This window comes from Squalius cephalus (assembly GCF_949319135.1).
Source record: "Squalius cephalus genome assembly, chromosome: 2".
Classification (NCBI taxonomy): Eukaryota; Metazoa; Chordata; class Actinopteri; order Cypriniformes; family Leuciscidae; genus Squalius; species Squalius cephalus.
In genome coordinates, this window is record NC_137123.1 from 11,143,706 (window position 1) to 11,159,624 (window position 15,919).

The 15,919-nt window shown below is 34.9% G+C and overlaps 1 protein-coding gene across 1 annotated transcript in view; it reads left to right on the plus strand.

Annotated features, from left to right (window-relative positions):
- Positions 1–13,137, plus strand: part of LOC307152402 (adhesion G protein-coupled receptor E3-like) — an 88,096-nt gene extending 74,959 nt beyond the window's left edge. The window contains exon 14 of the mRNA XM_079860998.1: positions 11,329–13,137. Within this exon, the coding sequence (XP_079717124.1) occupies positions 11,329–11,385 (57 nt within the window). The 3' untranslated portion in view covers positions 11,386–13,137. The remainder of the gene's footprint in view (positions 1–11,328) is intronic.
- Positions 13,138–15,919: the final 2,782 nt, after the last annotated feature.

Genomic DNA, 15,919 nt, shown 5'->3' on the forward strand with positions numbered 1-15,919 from the left:
AAATACATATTATTATTATTCAGTTGCTTGCTTGCACAGTAAATTCCCCGGTGTTAAATTTAACACCGCTCGGTGTTTATATGGGAACCACCGGCAGGGTGTTAAAAGTAACACTGAAGCAGTGTTAGAGTTAATTAGATAATCAAGTGATTAATTGAGCGATGACTGAACATTGAAGACACCTGATGATAACAAGCAGAATCACTGAAGAAAAGAGAAACACAAGAACTACAACTGACTTCCGGAGATGAAATCAACTGAAGATAAAAGATGACATTAAATCTGTGAAGATCTCAGCAGAGGAGGATTAAACATCTCCACAAACAGCATTGCCAGCTTCACTTATTACCAACTAGTTATTGAGAATCAGTAGAGGTGTAGATGTTGATGTTTTATTGGAAATAATGTTTTAGTAAATTCACCATTATGGTGATCAGTGTTTGCTTTAGTTGGGCAGTTTGACTCTTGGCTTTGCTATGCAAGTTTGTGGTCTTTGTAACAGTGTTTACCAAAACACATAATTTGTTACAAAATATGCCAGAAACAAAGATGATCAAGTGATGTAGTTTTAACCATCATGAAGTAGAATGATTCACTAATCTCATAAATTACCAAAAATGGTTATTTGTTATTAAAAGATTATTTTTTCACCAATGGAAATTTCTTGTCACTGAACAGACATTCTGAATTATGATTTATTTTTGTGAACATTGTGGAGCAAATTATTTAATACACACACAGTCATCAATAATTAGCATATGAATCTCAATAATGGTGACATGCTTCCTGCAGCAATGCATGCTGGGAGCCACCATATTATAAAACTAATGGCTCCCAGCATGCATTGCAGCATGAAGCATGTCACCATTGTTGTGATTCATAAGCTGATTCTTGATGTTAGTGTGTGTGTGTGTGTGTGTGAGTGTGTCTACAGTTTATTTTCTCGCAATGTATTTAGAAGTTAAAATTCAGAATGTTTGATCTTAGGGAAAAAAAAAATATTGATGGTAAAAATCTGTTACCTCTTTTGATCAGTTATGACATTTTGTCAAACATTCTTTTTTATGATGATGATGAAATATATATCATATCTTAGTTTATGGTTTCCTTTGCAACAAATTATGTTTCAGTGAACACTGTTACAAAGACAACAACTAACTAAATTGTCAAACCACCCAACTAGAGGAACACTGATCACCATAATGATGACCAAACTTTTTCATCTAAAACTGTGTTCATTCTCAAAAAGATCTTCTGTAGAGGAATGACAGAAATAAGGTCAAACTGGTTTGTAATAAGAGCGATTTCATGATTCATGTCTTTTCAGTGGATTTCATCTAAAGCTGTGTCCAGAAGTCAGTTGTAGTTCTTTTGTTTCTCTTTTCTTCAACGATTCTGCTTGTTATCATCAGGTGTCTTCAATAATCCAACCATCATCAGTCAATTAATCACTTAATTATCTAATTAACTCTAACACTGCATCAGTGTTACTTTTAACACCCTGCTGGTGGTTCCCATATGAACACAGAGCGGTGTTAATTTAACACCGGGGATTTTACTGTGTGCTTGCTGTAATGCTGTAATTCAGGGTTAATTCAGGTAGTTATAAAGCATTTAGTAGTGGTCAGTTAACTATTTTTGTGAGCTCATCTAAAGTGAGGACTAGTTATGCCTTGTAAAGCATTTATAAAAGAGATTTAAAGGCTGTTAAATATTTATATGTTCTGTATCACAGTGTTGTGTTTGTTTCCTTTTTCTGTTTAGAATATCAGTGAGCCTTTAAATCTCCTTTATAAATGCTTTACAAGGCATAACTAGTCCTCACTTTAGATGAACTCACAAAAATAGTGAACTGACCACTACTAAATGCTTTATAACTAACTGCATCTACTGTACATTTACTTACATTACATTTGTAATTTACTTAAGTGATCTTATTAATCAATGACAACACCTAGTTTGTAAATAATGGTAAATTATGCAACTGGTTTGTAAATAATGCTATACTTCATTTAATAAATTATGAAAATTCAATTACTAAACAGATTATAGATATGCTTTAAAGTCAAGAATAGAGCATTTATAGCTGTATTTATAAACTGCTTATTAATGTCTATTAATGCTTTATAAATTGTAAATTAACTGTTTAGTAATGCTTAACTAATGATTAATAGCATGCAGTTATTATAAAGTGTTACCTTTTAGGGTATATATGTTTTGTAGATTCAGTTATAAGTCATTTACAATTGATTAGTTAATGATTAACTAATAATTTACAAAACATGAATATGCGTTTCATAAATGTTTAATAAATTATGTTATTTTTTTGTATGTATGTAGCAATTAGAGGGTGCAGAAAGTGTTGTAAATACCTTGCATACATGTACAGATCATTTGTAACAGGTAAGTAACAGTGTTCAACACAATGATGTGTAAACGCATGAATAAATCATTTACAACACTTTCTGCATCCCCTAATCTAAAGTGTAAACTATGCATCACATGTAAATGTGTTACACATCATTCGAAGATAACATTCGTAGATCTTATGCCTTATTGATTCTTGAAGTGGTAATCTACGAATGATGTGTAACACATTTACAAGTGACGAATAGTTTACACTTTAGATTAGGGGATGCAGAAAGTGTTGTAAATGATTTATTTATGCGTTTACACATAATTTATAACAGGTGTTGAACACTGTACACAGCAAAATCCCCAGTGTTAAATTAACACTCTCAGTGTTTATATGAGTCCACACTCAGAGTGTTATAAGTAACACTGAAGCAGTGTTAAAGTTAATGAGATAATTAAGTGATTAAGTGATTAATTTAGTGATGATTGAGCATTATTGAAGACATCTGATGTTAAAAAGCAGAATCACTGAAGGAGAAAATTAATTTTTGAAATTGTCACCATTATGGTGATTGGTGTTTAGTTTAGTTGGACTCTTGACCCTTACTTTTTTAACTTTAGATTTTGTTTGGTTGCTGTAATTCAGTTATAACATCCAGATGAACAAAGAGCAAATGTGATCTGATGGTGTTGGTTGTGTTTTAACATAATCATTAGTTGGCCTGAATCACTGAACTCATTGAGAGTATAATTTCTGAGTTAAGTTTACCTTATGGATTATAGCAGCACTGTCCTTGTCGAGCATGCCATTTTTAGCCTTTTCAATGAAAACCAAATGATCAAATCAATTACAAAAAAAAAAAAAAAAAAATCTTAAAAAGTGTTCTTTTCAGGCACACAGAGACATCAAGAATTAGCGTATGAATCTCAACAATGGTGACAAACAGATCAACTCTGAACATAAGCTAATTATTTATTCATGCAGCAATGCATGATGGGAGCCATGAATGAGTTTTGATTGGTGGTACCCAGAATGCACTGCAACATAAGCTAATTATTTATTCATGCAGCAATGCATGATGGGAGCCATGAATGAGTTTTGATTGGTGGTACCCAGAATGCACTGCAACATAAGCTAATTATTTATTCATGCAGCAATGCATGATGGGAGCCATGAATGAGTTTTGATTGGTGGTGCCCAGAATGCACTGCAACATAAGCTAATTATTTATTCATGCAGCAATGCATGATGGGAGCCATGAATGAGTTTTGATTGGTGGTACCCAGAATGCACTGCAACATGCTTTATTATTGTCACCATTGTTGAGATTCACTGGCTGATTCTTGATGTCTGTGTCTAAAAAATAAATAAATAAAAATAAATAAATAAAATGTATGTGAACAACTTTTAGGAAATTATTTGGCTTACATTGGTAAAGTTAAAAATATTATGCTTATCAAGGACAGTGCTGCTATAATGAATAAAGTATATCTAATTCAGAAATTAGGCTCTATATGAGTTCAGTGATTGAGGTTAAATGATTGTGAAATAATTATTATATTAAATCACAACCAACACCATCATATCACCTTTTCTCTTTGTTCATCTGGCTGTTATAACTCATGTACAGCAGCCAAACAAAATCTAAAGTTAATGATTTAAGGGTCAACAGTCCAACTAAAGCAAACACTGCTCACCATAATGGTAACATACCAATTAATTTTTTTCTCTTTCAGTGATTCTGCTTGTTAACACCAGGTGTCTTCAATAATGCTCAATCATCACTAAATTAATCACTTAATTATCTCATTAACTTTAACACTGCTTCAGTGTTACTTATAACACTCTGAGTGGACTCATATAAACACTGAGAGTGTTCATTTAGGGCTGTGCGATATATATCGTGAGATTGTTATGCGCATCTCATCAGTAAAGCCGGTTCCTTGATTAGTAGTAAATCACCATCACCTGCTTTCAGATGGAGCGGCATTTACTACAAAGAGCCGTAATTAACTGACAAGCTGAGCCATATCGCATTAATATCGCGGACGTATCGCCAGCGATACTTAATGCGATATGGCTCAGCTTGTCAGTTAACTACGGCTCTTTCACAGCAAAAACTCCAGTGTTAAATTAACACTCCTGGGAGTGTATGAGTCCACACTCAAGAGTGTTTAAGTTAATGAGATAATTAAGTGAATAATTTAGTGATGATTGAACATTATTGAAGACACCTGATGTTAACAAGCAGAATCACTGAAGGAGAAAATCACAAATTGTAAGTTACCATTAAGGTGATGGGTGTTTGCTTTAGTTGGGCTCTAGACCATTATATGTGTACTTTAGATTTTATTTGGCTGCTGTATCTGAGTTATAACTGACAGATAAACAAAGAAAAAAAAGTGATCTAATGGTGTAGGTTATATTATGACAATCATCATTTGAACTTGATCACTGAACTCATTAAAATCCTTCTTTCTGACTTCGATTTATGTTGTTGGTTAGTGAATCTGCATAAATGCCCAGCATTTTTGATATAATATAAAGGATTTCTTAAAAGTTGCTTAAAAAAAAAATCATTCTTTTAGGCACACACAGATGTCAAGATTCAGTCTATGCATCTCAACAATGGTGAGGAGCAGAATATTCAATTAGGAAAAGTAAATTACATAGACAATTCAGATCATAATTTATTCATACCGCAATGCATGATGGGAGCCATTAATGAGTTGTGATTGGTGGCAGCCACTGCAACATGCTTTATTATTGTCACCATTGTTGAGATTCACAGGGTGATTATTGATGTCTGTGTTTTAAATGAATTCATCTGAATGTCTTTTGATCAGAACAATGTTTATTAAATATTTAGAATTATAAGTAAAGTACTGATAATCATAGGCTGAAGAATCACTAAACTGCAGCTAACAAGTTAAACCAAACTATCTCAATAAGTTTCCTTTTTCAGATCACAGCATGATTATGTCAAAACATAACCAACACTATAAGATAGATAACATTTTACTTTGTTCATTTAACTGTTATAAATCAATAACAGCAGACAAACAACAGTAAATATTAAAGTAAACATATAATGGTTTAGAGCCCAACTAAAGCAAACACCCATCACCTTAATGGTAACTTACAATTTGTGATTTTCTTCTTCAGTGAGTCTGCTTGTTAACATCAGGTGTCTTCAATAATGCTCAATCATCACTAAATTAATCACTTAATTATCTCCTCAGCCCTAAATGCCGCTTCATCTGAAAGCAGGTGATGGCGATTTACTACTAATCAAGGAACCGGCTTTACTGACGAGATGCGCATAACAATCTCACGATATATATCGCACAGCCCTATGTTCATTTAACACTGGGGATTTTGCTGTGTAGTGTGTACTGCAGTGTAAGTGCTGACTGGTGAGGGTATAGACAGTTGTCTTCTGTAGTGTGTAGTGTAGTGTAGTGTAGTGTGTAGTGTGTACTGCAGTGTAAGTGCTGACTGGTGAGGGTATAGACAGCTGTCTTCTGTAGTGTAGTGTGTAGTGTAGTGTGTAGTGTGTACTGCAGTGTAAGTGCTGACTGGTGAGGGTAGAGACGGCTGTCTTCTGTAGTGTAGTGTGTAGTGTAGTGTAGTGTAGTGTAGTGTGTAATGTGTACTGCAGTGTAAGTGCTGACTAGTGAGGGTATAGAGAGCTGTCTTCTGTAGTGTAGTGTGTAGTGTGCACTCTCAGAAAATAAAGTACATAATTGTACCTTTAGGGGTACAATGGCTTGTCACTGGGGCTGTACCCTCAAGGGTACAATATTGTACCCTTGGCATAGGGTACATATGTGTACCCTTGTGATTTGTACCTTAAGAGACCAGTCTTGTACCTGTGGTGACAATGTTGTACCTTTATTTAACAGTACAAAAATGGACCCTTCAAAAATGGTACCAAATTGGCTTTGACAGGGTACAATCGTTGACTATAATGATATGTATATATTACACACACGCTGAATTAAAATCAGAGTTTGTTAAATCCTTTTCATTTTCACATTTTCCAACATTTCATTTTAAACTCAATGTCTAACTGTGACATACAAATTATTATCATCTGAGTAAGTGTCATTTGCCTGAAAGTCCATTTTATCTCCTTTCATCTCGACGTCGGTTACTTCTATGCCTGCTTCTGATATTTTCTGAAGGACCTCCTCGGTTGAACCATGAGTAACCGTGCTATGACTTCTTCTCCACCGATGGCCAGAAAGACCGCGAACTGGACGTTCTTTTAAATTGAGATTCAAGCAGCCAATCAGGGCTGGCTCTACATACACTCTCAGAAAATAAAGTACATAATTGTACCTTTAGGGGTACAATGGCTTGTCACTGGGGCTGTACCCTCAAGGGTACAATATTGTACCTTAACCTTTAAAAGAAACGGTACATATATGTAACTTTTAATGCTTTTTGATCCTCAAAAAGTTACATACATGTACCTTGAGGTCCAACAGCAAAAACTCCCGTGTTAATTGAACTCTCCTGGGAGTTTATATGACTCCAGACTCAAGAGTGTTGAAGTTAATGATATTATTGAAGACACCTGATGTTAACAAGCAGAATCACGGAAGGAGAAAATTGAAATTTTTAAGACACCGTTATGGAGATCAGTGTTTGCTTTAGTTGGGCTCTTGACCCTTAAATCGTTAACTTTAGAATTTGTTTGGCTGTTGTATCTGAGTTATAACTGCCAGATGAACAAAGAGAAAAGTTGATCAGGTGGTGTTGATTATGTTTTGACATAATCATAATTTAACCTGAATCACTGACCTCATTTAGAATCTAATCTCAGGCTTAAAAGTATATTGTTGATTACAGCATCACTGTGATTCTACAGCAAAAGATTTTCAGCATTTTAAATATACTCCAAAAATTCTTAAAAGTTGTTCTGATCAAAAGACATTGAAAATTACATTATGAAGAAACACTGACATCAATAATCAGCCTGTGAATCTCAGCAATGGTGACAATAATAAAGCATGTTGCAGTGCATTCTGGGTGCCATCAATCAAAACTCATTCATGGCTCCCATCATGCATTGCGGTATGAATAAATTATGATCTGAATTGTCTTACTAATTTCCTTTCCCTAATTGAATATTCTGTTTGTCACCATTGTTGAGATTCATACACTGATTCTTGATGTCTGTGTGTGCCTAAAATAAATATTTGTTTTATCAGATCAACTTTTAAGAAATCCTTTAGATTATTTTAAAAAATCTGGATTTTATGCTGTGGAATCACAGTGATGCTGTAATCAACAATATACATTTAAGTCAGAGATTAGACTTTAAATGAGTTCAGTGATTCAGATCAAATTATGATTAAGTCAAAACATAACCAACACCACCTGATCAACTTATCTCTTTGTTCATCTAGCCATTATAACTCAGATACAACAGCCAAACAAAACCTAATGTTAACAGTTTAAGGGTCAAAAGACCCAACTAAAGCCAACACTGATTACCACAACGGTGTCTTAAAAAATAGATTTTCTCCTTCAGTGATTCTGCTTGTTAACATCAGGTGTCTTCAATAATGCTCAATCATCACTCAATGAATTACTTAATTAGCTCATTAACTTTAGCACTCTTGATTGTTAATTTAACACTCATATTTTAACACTTTAACACTCTTGAGTCTGGAGCCAAATAAACTCCCAGGAAAGTTCATTTAACACTGGAGTTTTTGCTGTGATATAATGATTTAATATCAGTAAATTGACTTACAAAACTTTTATTTCCTTTATTTCAAGGCTACTCAAATATAGTGATAAGTTAAAATCTACCTTAAATGATTAAGGTACACAGTAAATTCCCCAGTGTTATAAATTAACACTGCTCAGAGCACATATGGTCCCACTCTACAGAGTGTTAAAGTAACACTGAAGCAGTGTTAAAGTTAATGAGACAATTAAGTGATCAATTGAGTGATGATTGAGCATTACTGAAGACACCTGATGTTAACAAGCAGAATCACTGAAGAAGAAAATCACAAATTGTAAGCCACCGTTATGGTGATGGGTGTTTGCTTTAGTTGGGCTCTTGACCCTTACTGTATATTATTAACTTTAGACTTTGTTTGTCTGCTGTTATTGATTTATAACAGTCAAATGAACAAAGAAAAAGTGTTATCTGATAGTGTTGGTTATGTTTTGACATAATCATGCTGTGATCTGAAAAATGAAATTTATTGTGATAGTTTGGTGTATCTTGTTAGCAGCAGCTCTGTGATTCTTCAGTATATGATTATCAGCATTTTTCTTATAATCCAATATATTTAATAAACATCGTTCTAATCACAACACTTTCAAATGTATTAATTTAGAAACACAGACATCAATAATCAGCCTGTGAATCTCAACAATGGTGACAATAATAAAGCATGTTGCAGTGGCTGCCACCAATCACAACTCATTAATGGCTCCCATCATGCATTGCGGTATGAATAAATTATGATCTGAATTGTCACCATTATTGAGATGCATTGACTAAATCTTGACATCTGTGTGTGCCTAAAAGAAAGATTTTATTTTTTTTAAAAAACTTTTAAGAAATCCTTTATATTATATCTAAAATTCTGGATATTTATGCAGATTCACAGTTATGCTGTAAACAACAACATAAATCAAAAACAAAGTTCAAATGATGATTGTCATAACATAACCAACACCATCAGATCTTTTTTTTTTCTTTGTTCATCTGGCAGTTGTAAGTCAGATACAGCAGACAAACAAAAATTAAAGTTAATAATGTAAGGGTCAATAGCCCAACTAAAGCAAACACCCATCACCATAACGGTGGCTTACAGTTTGAGATTTTCTCCTTCAGTGATTCTGCTTGTTATCAACAGGTGTCTTCAGTAATGCTCAATCATCACTCAATTAATCACTTAATTGTCTCATTAACTTTAACACTGCTTCAGTGTTACTTTAACACCATGTAGAGTGGGACCATATGTGCTCTGAGCAGTGTTAATTTAACACTGCGGAATTTACTGTGTATCATTAAAACCTTTAAAAAAAACCCTTTTTTTTTACAAAAAAATAAATAAAATTACTTAGCAGAGGCTGTCTTTTGATATTGTACCTTAACCTTTAAAAGAAACGGTATATATTTGTACCTTTTAATGCTTGGGGACATATATGTACCCTCAAAAAGGTACATATATGTACCTTGGGGGACAGAAATGGACTCCTGCTCTACCCCTATTTCTGAGAGTGTGTACTGCAGTGTAAGTGCTGACTGGTGAGGGTATAGACGGCTGTCTTCTGTAGTGTAGTGTTAATCATTAACTAATCAATTGTAAATGCACTTATAACTGAATCTACAAAACATACATGAACTAATTAACATATCACTTATTAATCATTTATGAACGCATAGTCATGTTTCATAAATGATTAGTTAATCATTTACTAAGCACTTGTAGATGACTTGTAACAGAATTTACAAAACACAAATTTACAAAACATAAAATCTTAGTACACAGCAAAAAGTCCAGTGTTAAATTAACTCTCCTGGGAGTTTATATGGCTCCGGAGTCAGTGTTAAAATATGAGTGTTAAATTAACACTCAAGAGTGTTAAAGGTAATGAGATAATTAAGTGATTCGTTGAGTGATAATTGACCATTATTGAAGACACCTGATGTTAACAAGCAGAATCACTGAAGGAGAAAATCTAATTTTTTAAGACACCGTTATGGTGATGAGTGTTTGTTTTAGTTGGGCACTTGACCCATAAAGCTTTAACTTTAAATTTTGTTTGGCTGTTGAATTTGAGTTATAACTCTCAGATAAACAAAGAGAAAAGGTGATCAGGTGGTGTTGGTTATGATTTGATAATCATAATTTGCCCTGAATATCAACTCTCATTTAGAGAGTCAGATTTACCTTGTTGATATACAACAGCCTGTGATTCTACAGCAAATGATTTTTATCATTATCAATGTAATCCTAAATAATTGTTCTGATAAAAAGACTTAGAAAATTACTTTATTTAGACACACAGACATCAAGAATCAGCTTGTGATTCTCAACAATGGTGACAATAATAAAGCTTGTTGCAGTGCATTCTGGGTGCCACCAATCAAAACTCATTCATGGCTCCCATCATGCATTGCGGTATGAATAAATTATGATCTGAATTGTCTTACTAATTTCCTTTTCCTAATTGAATATTCTGTTTGTCACCATAGTTGAGATTCATACACTGATTCTTGACATCTGTGTGTGCCTAAAAGAAAGATTTTGTTTTACTTTTAAGAAATCCTTAGTTAGAAAAAAAGATATTATGCTGTTGAATCACTGTGATGCTGTAATCAACAATATACATTTAAGTCAGAGATTAGACTCTAAATGAGATCAGTGATTCAGGTCAAATTATGATTATGTCAAAACATAACCAACAAAACCTGATCAACTTTTCTCTTTGTTCATCTGGCCGTTATAACTCAGATACAACTGCCAAAGAATAATCTAATGTTTACAGTTTATGGGTCAAGAGCACAACTAAAGCAAACACTGATCACCATAATGGTGTCTTAAAAAATTAGATTTTCTCCTTTGGTGATTCTGCTTGTTAACATCAGGTGTCTTCAATAATGCTCAATCATCACTCAATTAATCACTTAATGAGCTCATTAACTTTAACACTCTTGAGTGTTAATTTAACACTCATATTTTAACACTGACTCTGGAGCCATATAAACTACCAGGAGAGTTAATTTAACACTGGACTTTTTGCTGTGTAGGCCTATATCAGCATATTTATGAATGTTTTGTAAATGATTAGTTCATCATTAACTAACCACTTAAAAATGACTTACAACTGAACGTTAAAGTGTTACCGGAAATTCCACTGTGGTTGATGAGTTTCAGAGGTTAAATGATGTCATGAAGTCACTCAGCTCCTCTCGTCTCATTCTTGTCCAGGTCAGACAGCAGTTCAGGAAGTTCTTCAGATGTCTTTGCTGTGTCAAACAACACTGAGGACTACAGCAATCATGATCAGGAAATAAAAAGTGCCATTATTATACGTGTATTTTATATAGTGAATGTTGTGGGAATTTTAAATTCATAATTCAGCTTGAATGACAGGAAAACATGTTATACGAGTGTCTTATTTTATAGCTGTTAATGTTATTGATGTAAAGCTGTTACATTTTATTTAGTCTTTTGTAAACAGGATTTTTTGGTGGAGGGTGAAAAGCATATTTTTACAGATTCTTCAGAATAATTAAACTGAAATATTTTCAAGTAAATGTTGGCAAAAAACAACAACAACCAAAAACTGTTTCATGTGTACATGGTGAAGGGAAATAAATGAATTTACATTCAGAGTTGTAAAGTTATACATTTGTCAATCTTGCAAAAATATATTTTTGTTTGTTAAGGTCAGAAAGCTGTTTCTTTTTGTAATGACCCATTTTACAGTACACAACTTTAATTGTCTCGTACAAAATATGTCATAAATGTATTTTCAAGAGGGAGGGCCAGAGGATTTATCGGTATAGTGATATAAATGTAAAAACTAAGCTATAAAAAAAATATTAAATGTGCAACTAATGTCTCATTCAAAGTAAATCTGTGGCTTGAGTTTTTGTATTAAAACACGTGAAAGATTTTTGCTTTTGTTCAGGTCACATTCACACTTTCCTGTTTTATTCAAATGCATTTTTGTTACAAAATATCTTAAAGGTCCTGTTCTTCGTGATCCCATTTTTCAAACTTTAGTTAGTAATGTTGCTGTTAGAGCATAAACAATTCCTGTAAAATTATAAAGCTCAAAGTTCAATGCCAAGCGAGATATTTTATTTAACAGAAGTCCCCTTTCAAAGCTTACAGCGAACGGCCGGTTTGGACTACATCCCTCTACTTCCTGCTTTAATGACGTCACTAGAACAGTTTTTTGACTAACCTCCGCCCACAGGAATAAACAAAAAAAAAGGGGGCGTGGTCTTGTGGTGCACCCACGGAGAAGAGGAAGAGTTGCGTTTGTAGAGTGTAAAAAATTAATGTGCAGTCACGTAACATTCAACTTTTAATAAATAAATTATTGTAATGCATGGTGTTACGTCCAAGGACGTATTCATTTGTGTATTGTATATCAAGAGTGTTATTTGCCAGTGCATATGTGTTTCTCTCTCTCTCTCTCTCTCTCTCTCTCTCTCTCTCTCTCTCTCTCTCTCTAATTGTGTGTCTGATTAGTAGGATTGATGGCTACCACCTGTGCTCGTTACCTGTGAGCGCTGCCCGCGCACTGATTGGTGCGTGTCCTGAGGAGTCTAATATAAAACCGCAGAGAGAGCGCTGAGGAAGGAGAGAGACAGCGCGGCGTTTGAGATTGTTCCGCTCTCCAAGTCCAGACGAGCGAGTTGCGCTCTGTGGTGTATGTTCACAATGTGTGTGAGAATGTGCCTTTGTAGCTTTTGTTATTTATGATTAGACAAGTTTTTATGGGTAACGTAGGGGGGAGAGGATACCCATTACTTTTCTCCTGTTTATGGATTAGTTAGGGAGTGAGGGAAGTTATATGTTTTGTTTTGCTTTTTTGTTTTGTATAGGTAAGTTAATGTTATCCCCTTTGTAGTTAGAGGTATTGTTTTGTTTTCTTTTGACTTGGGCCCTCCTCCCGAGGTAATACTTTTGTTTGAATTTATTTTGTAATATGTTTCTCTACTTTATATCTTTCTTTTTATAACGCCTGCTGACGTTAAATAAAAGGCAGACACGCCATGAGAGAATAAACTTGTTGGTTCATTCATTCCTTCTTCTGTGACTCTGGGACTGGAGAGCTGGAGATTCTCAAAGTCTCTCCACTTTTTCTTTGTTCGTCGTTCCCTATTTACCCCTAGATTAAGGGGAAGACGTAACAATGGCAACGATTTCTTTTACACAACATGTCAGCTTTTAAGGCTATATTCATGGTGAAAATAAAGTGTATTTATATACAATTGTTTGGATGAAAACAATTTCAAAAGAACTATACACAGCAAAAAATGATTTAATTAGGAGGTGTTACAGTACTTTTTGTATTACTTTGCAGCAGATGTTTTCAACCTCCGTTCGCATTTTGTCACAGTTACCACATGTACACCGATAAAACATATATTACTAATCAAAACTCGTGCTCATGTGTAACTAAGGTAGGAATAAACAATGCACTTATTTTAAAAATTCAACAACACCATCGTTAATTCGACAGACGGACAAAACCATATACCACAAGCTTTTATAACAGTTTGTAACATTTAACTACAATTTAACCAATTCAAGGTAACAGCCAAACATAAAAGTATGACAACTACTAAAACAGCTTACCATTGTGAAACATCCTGCAATAGTCGTGCTTGAACAGGTTCTAATCGATCCTCTTCATCTATGTTCTCCGGGTCTGATTCCGGCTCAAATTGATAAGGTAATATTAAAGACATGTTTACAATATCACTGAGCGCATGCATCTCCACGTTATGGTAAGAGGCGTGACCTTTCCGGGCAATGTGCGCTAAGCTGCTGTCCAATCACAACACAGGAACCGCTGGCACAATCCAGAGCCATATAATGTCTCTCTCTATGGCTCTGGCACAATCAGAACTCGTTACGTTTTTCTGAAGGAGGGACTTCATAGAACAAGGAAGTCATCAGCCCGTTTTTGAACAGTGAAAACAGTGGTATACAGATAAGTAAATTGTGTGAAAAATACTGTGTTTTTTTACACGCGAAACATGAACACATTAGTGTTGTCATGGTACCAAAATTTCAGTATTTGGTACCAATACCAGTGAAAATCCACGGTTCTCTGTACCAATTTCGGTACCAAAGGGCTAGAAATCAATAAATTCTTTGCTGATACTTCCTCGTCCTCATGGAGAGCGCAGTTCACACCGCTTCAAAAATAGTCAATCTCCGAATGCGAATGAACTTACTCTGAATTTTAGTATTGTTTTTATATGAGGATCCTTTTTCAAATACAAGGTCAATATTGATTTTCACTAACGACAAAACAACAAATTATCCGTGAATTTATATGGAACTAAGCTTTAAAAGCTTTCAATCTTTACTCTCCTCATGTAACGTTGCATTCGGAGATCGACAAGTTTCTCCTTTCCACAAGCGCTTGCTCTCCCGTGGCGTCTGTTGTTGCTATGCAACCATGAACATAGGCGCGCCTGGAAAAACGAGCGCGCCGCGTCGCTTCTAACCCCTCATTTACACTACACACGCCTGCGGTGCATTACGGCTGCGACAAGGTTTTATTCCGTCCTCCACGCGGTGCCAACTCACACCGGGAGCATATCAGAAGCGGAGCGACTGGATGCGTGAGACCACGTGATTTGCCTGTCCGACGTGTTTTTCTGATTTTGGGGTTTCTAGTACCATGGGTAAGTTGGCCAATATATGTGCAATACGTTTGGGAGTCTGAACAGGGTGTTTATTTTGAAATTGACAGGATTTCTTTTACTTTTATTTTGTATTTCTGGTGCAACTTGGAAGCGCGTCCGTCAAAAATAGACTAGGCGCCTATATTTAGCGAAGCGGTGCGGAGAGTAATTATGACATTAGCCTAATCCAAAATATTTCCATATGTGTCTCTTTCCTCCTTTCTTATCAACAAGTGGATTTACAGCCACCACATCAGCAGCACCTCGTCATCACTCTTCAGCACTGTATATCAGCAGTCACCCCTCACTTCACAATCGTCTGGTCTTGTTGATCACTACGTCTTAACTTCACCGGCTCCTTACCTGATCATCTCACGTTTGAGAATCCTCACCTTCTACACTCTAAAAAGAGATGTGTTAAAAATGACACATGTTGTGTCAGTTTTAACACATGTAGTGAGTGTGCTCAGGGACAACACATGTTGTGTCAAATTTAACACAATAACTGTAAGTAATTTTAACACAAAAATTGTGTCATTTTAAAAAATAAAGCGAAAGGGCCAGATGTAAAACGATTAACCGTTTAATCAATAGTCGAGTACAGAATGCATGTGAACACAAAGTACAACACAATGTTTCAAGCTCAATGACTGGACAGACTCACTGTACTGGACATCCCAGTCAACACGTTGATCTCACAGTGATCTCTCCATATGACCACAATGTGAGTTCACAGTGAGCTAAAAGTGTAACCGCACTGTGCACTCACTGTGTGCTCATATTATGGACACGATGTGAGTCACCCCAGCTAGAAATGTAATTGGACATGGATGGACACAAATTGTAAGTTACCATTAAGGTGATGGGTGTTTGCTTTAGTTGGGCTCTAGACCATTATATGTTTACTTTAATATTTACTGTTGTTTGTCTGCTGTTATTGATTTATAACAGTTAAATGAACAAAGTAAAATGTTATCTTATAGTGTTGGTTATGTTTTGACATAATCATGCTGTGATCTGAAAAAGGAAACTTATTGAGATAGTTTGGTTTAACTTGTTAGCAGCAGTTTAGTGATTCTTCAGCCTATGATTATCAGTACTTTACTTATAATTCAAAATATTTAATACACATTGTTCTGATC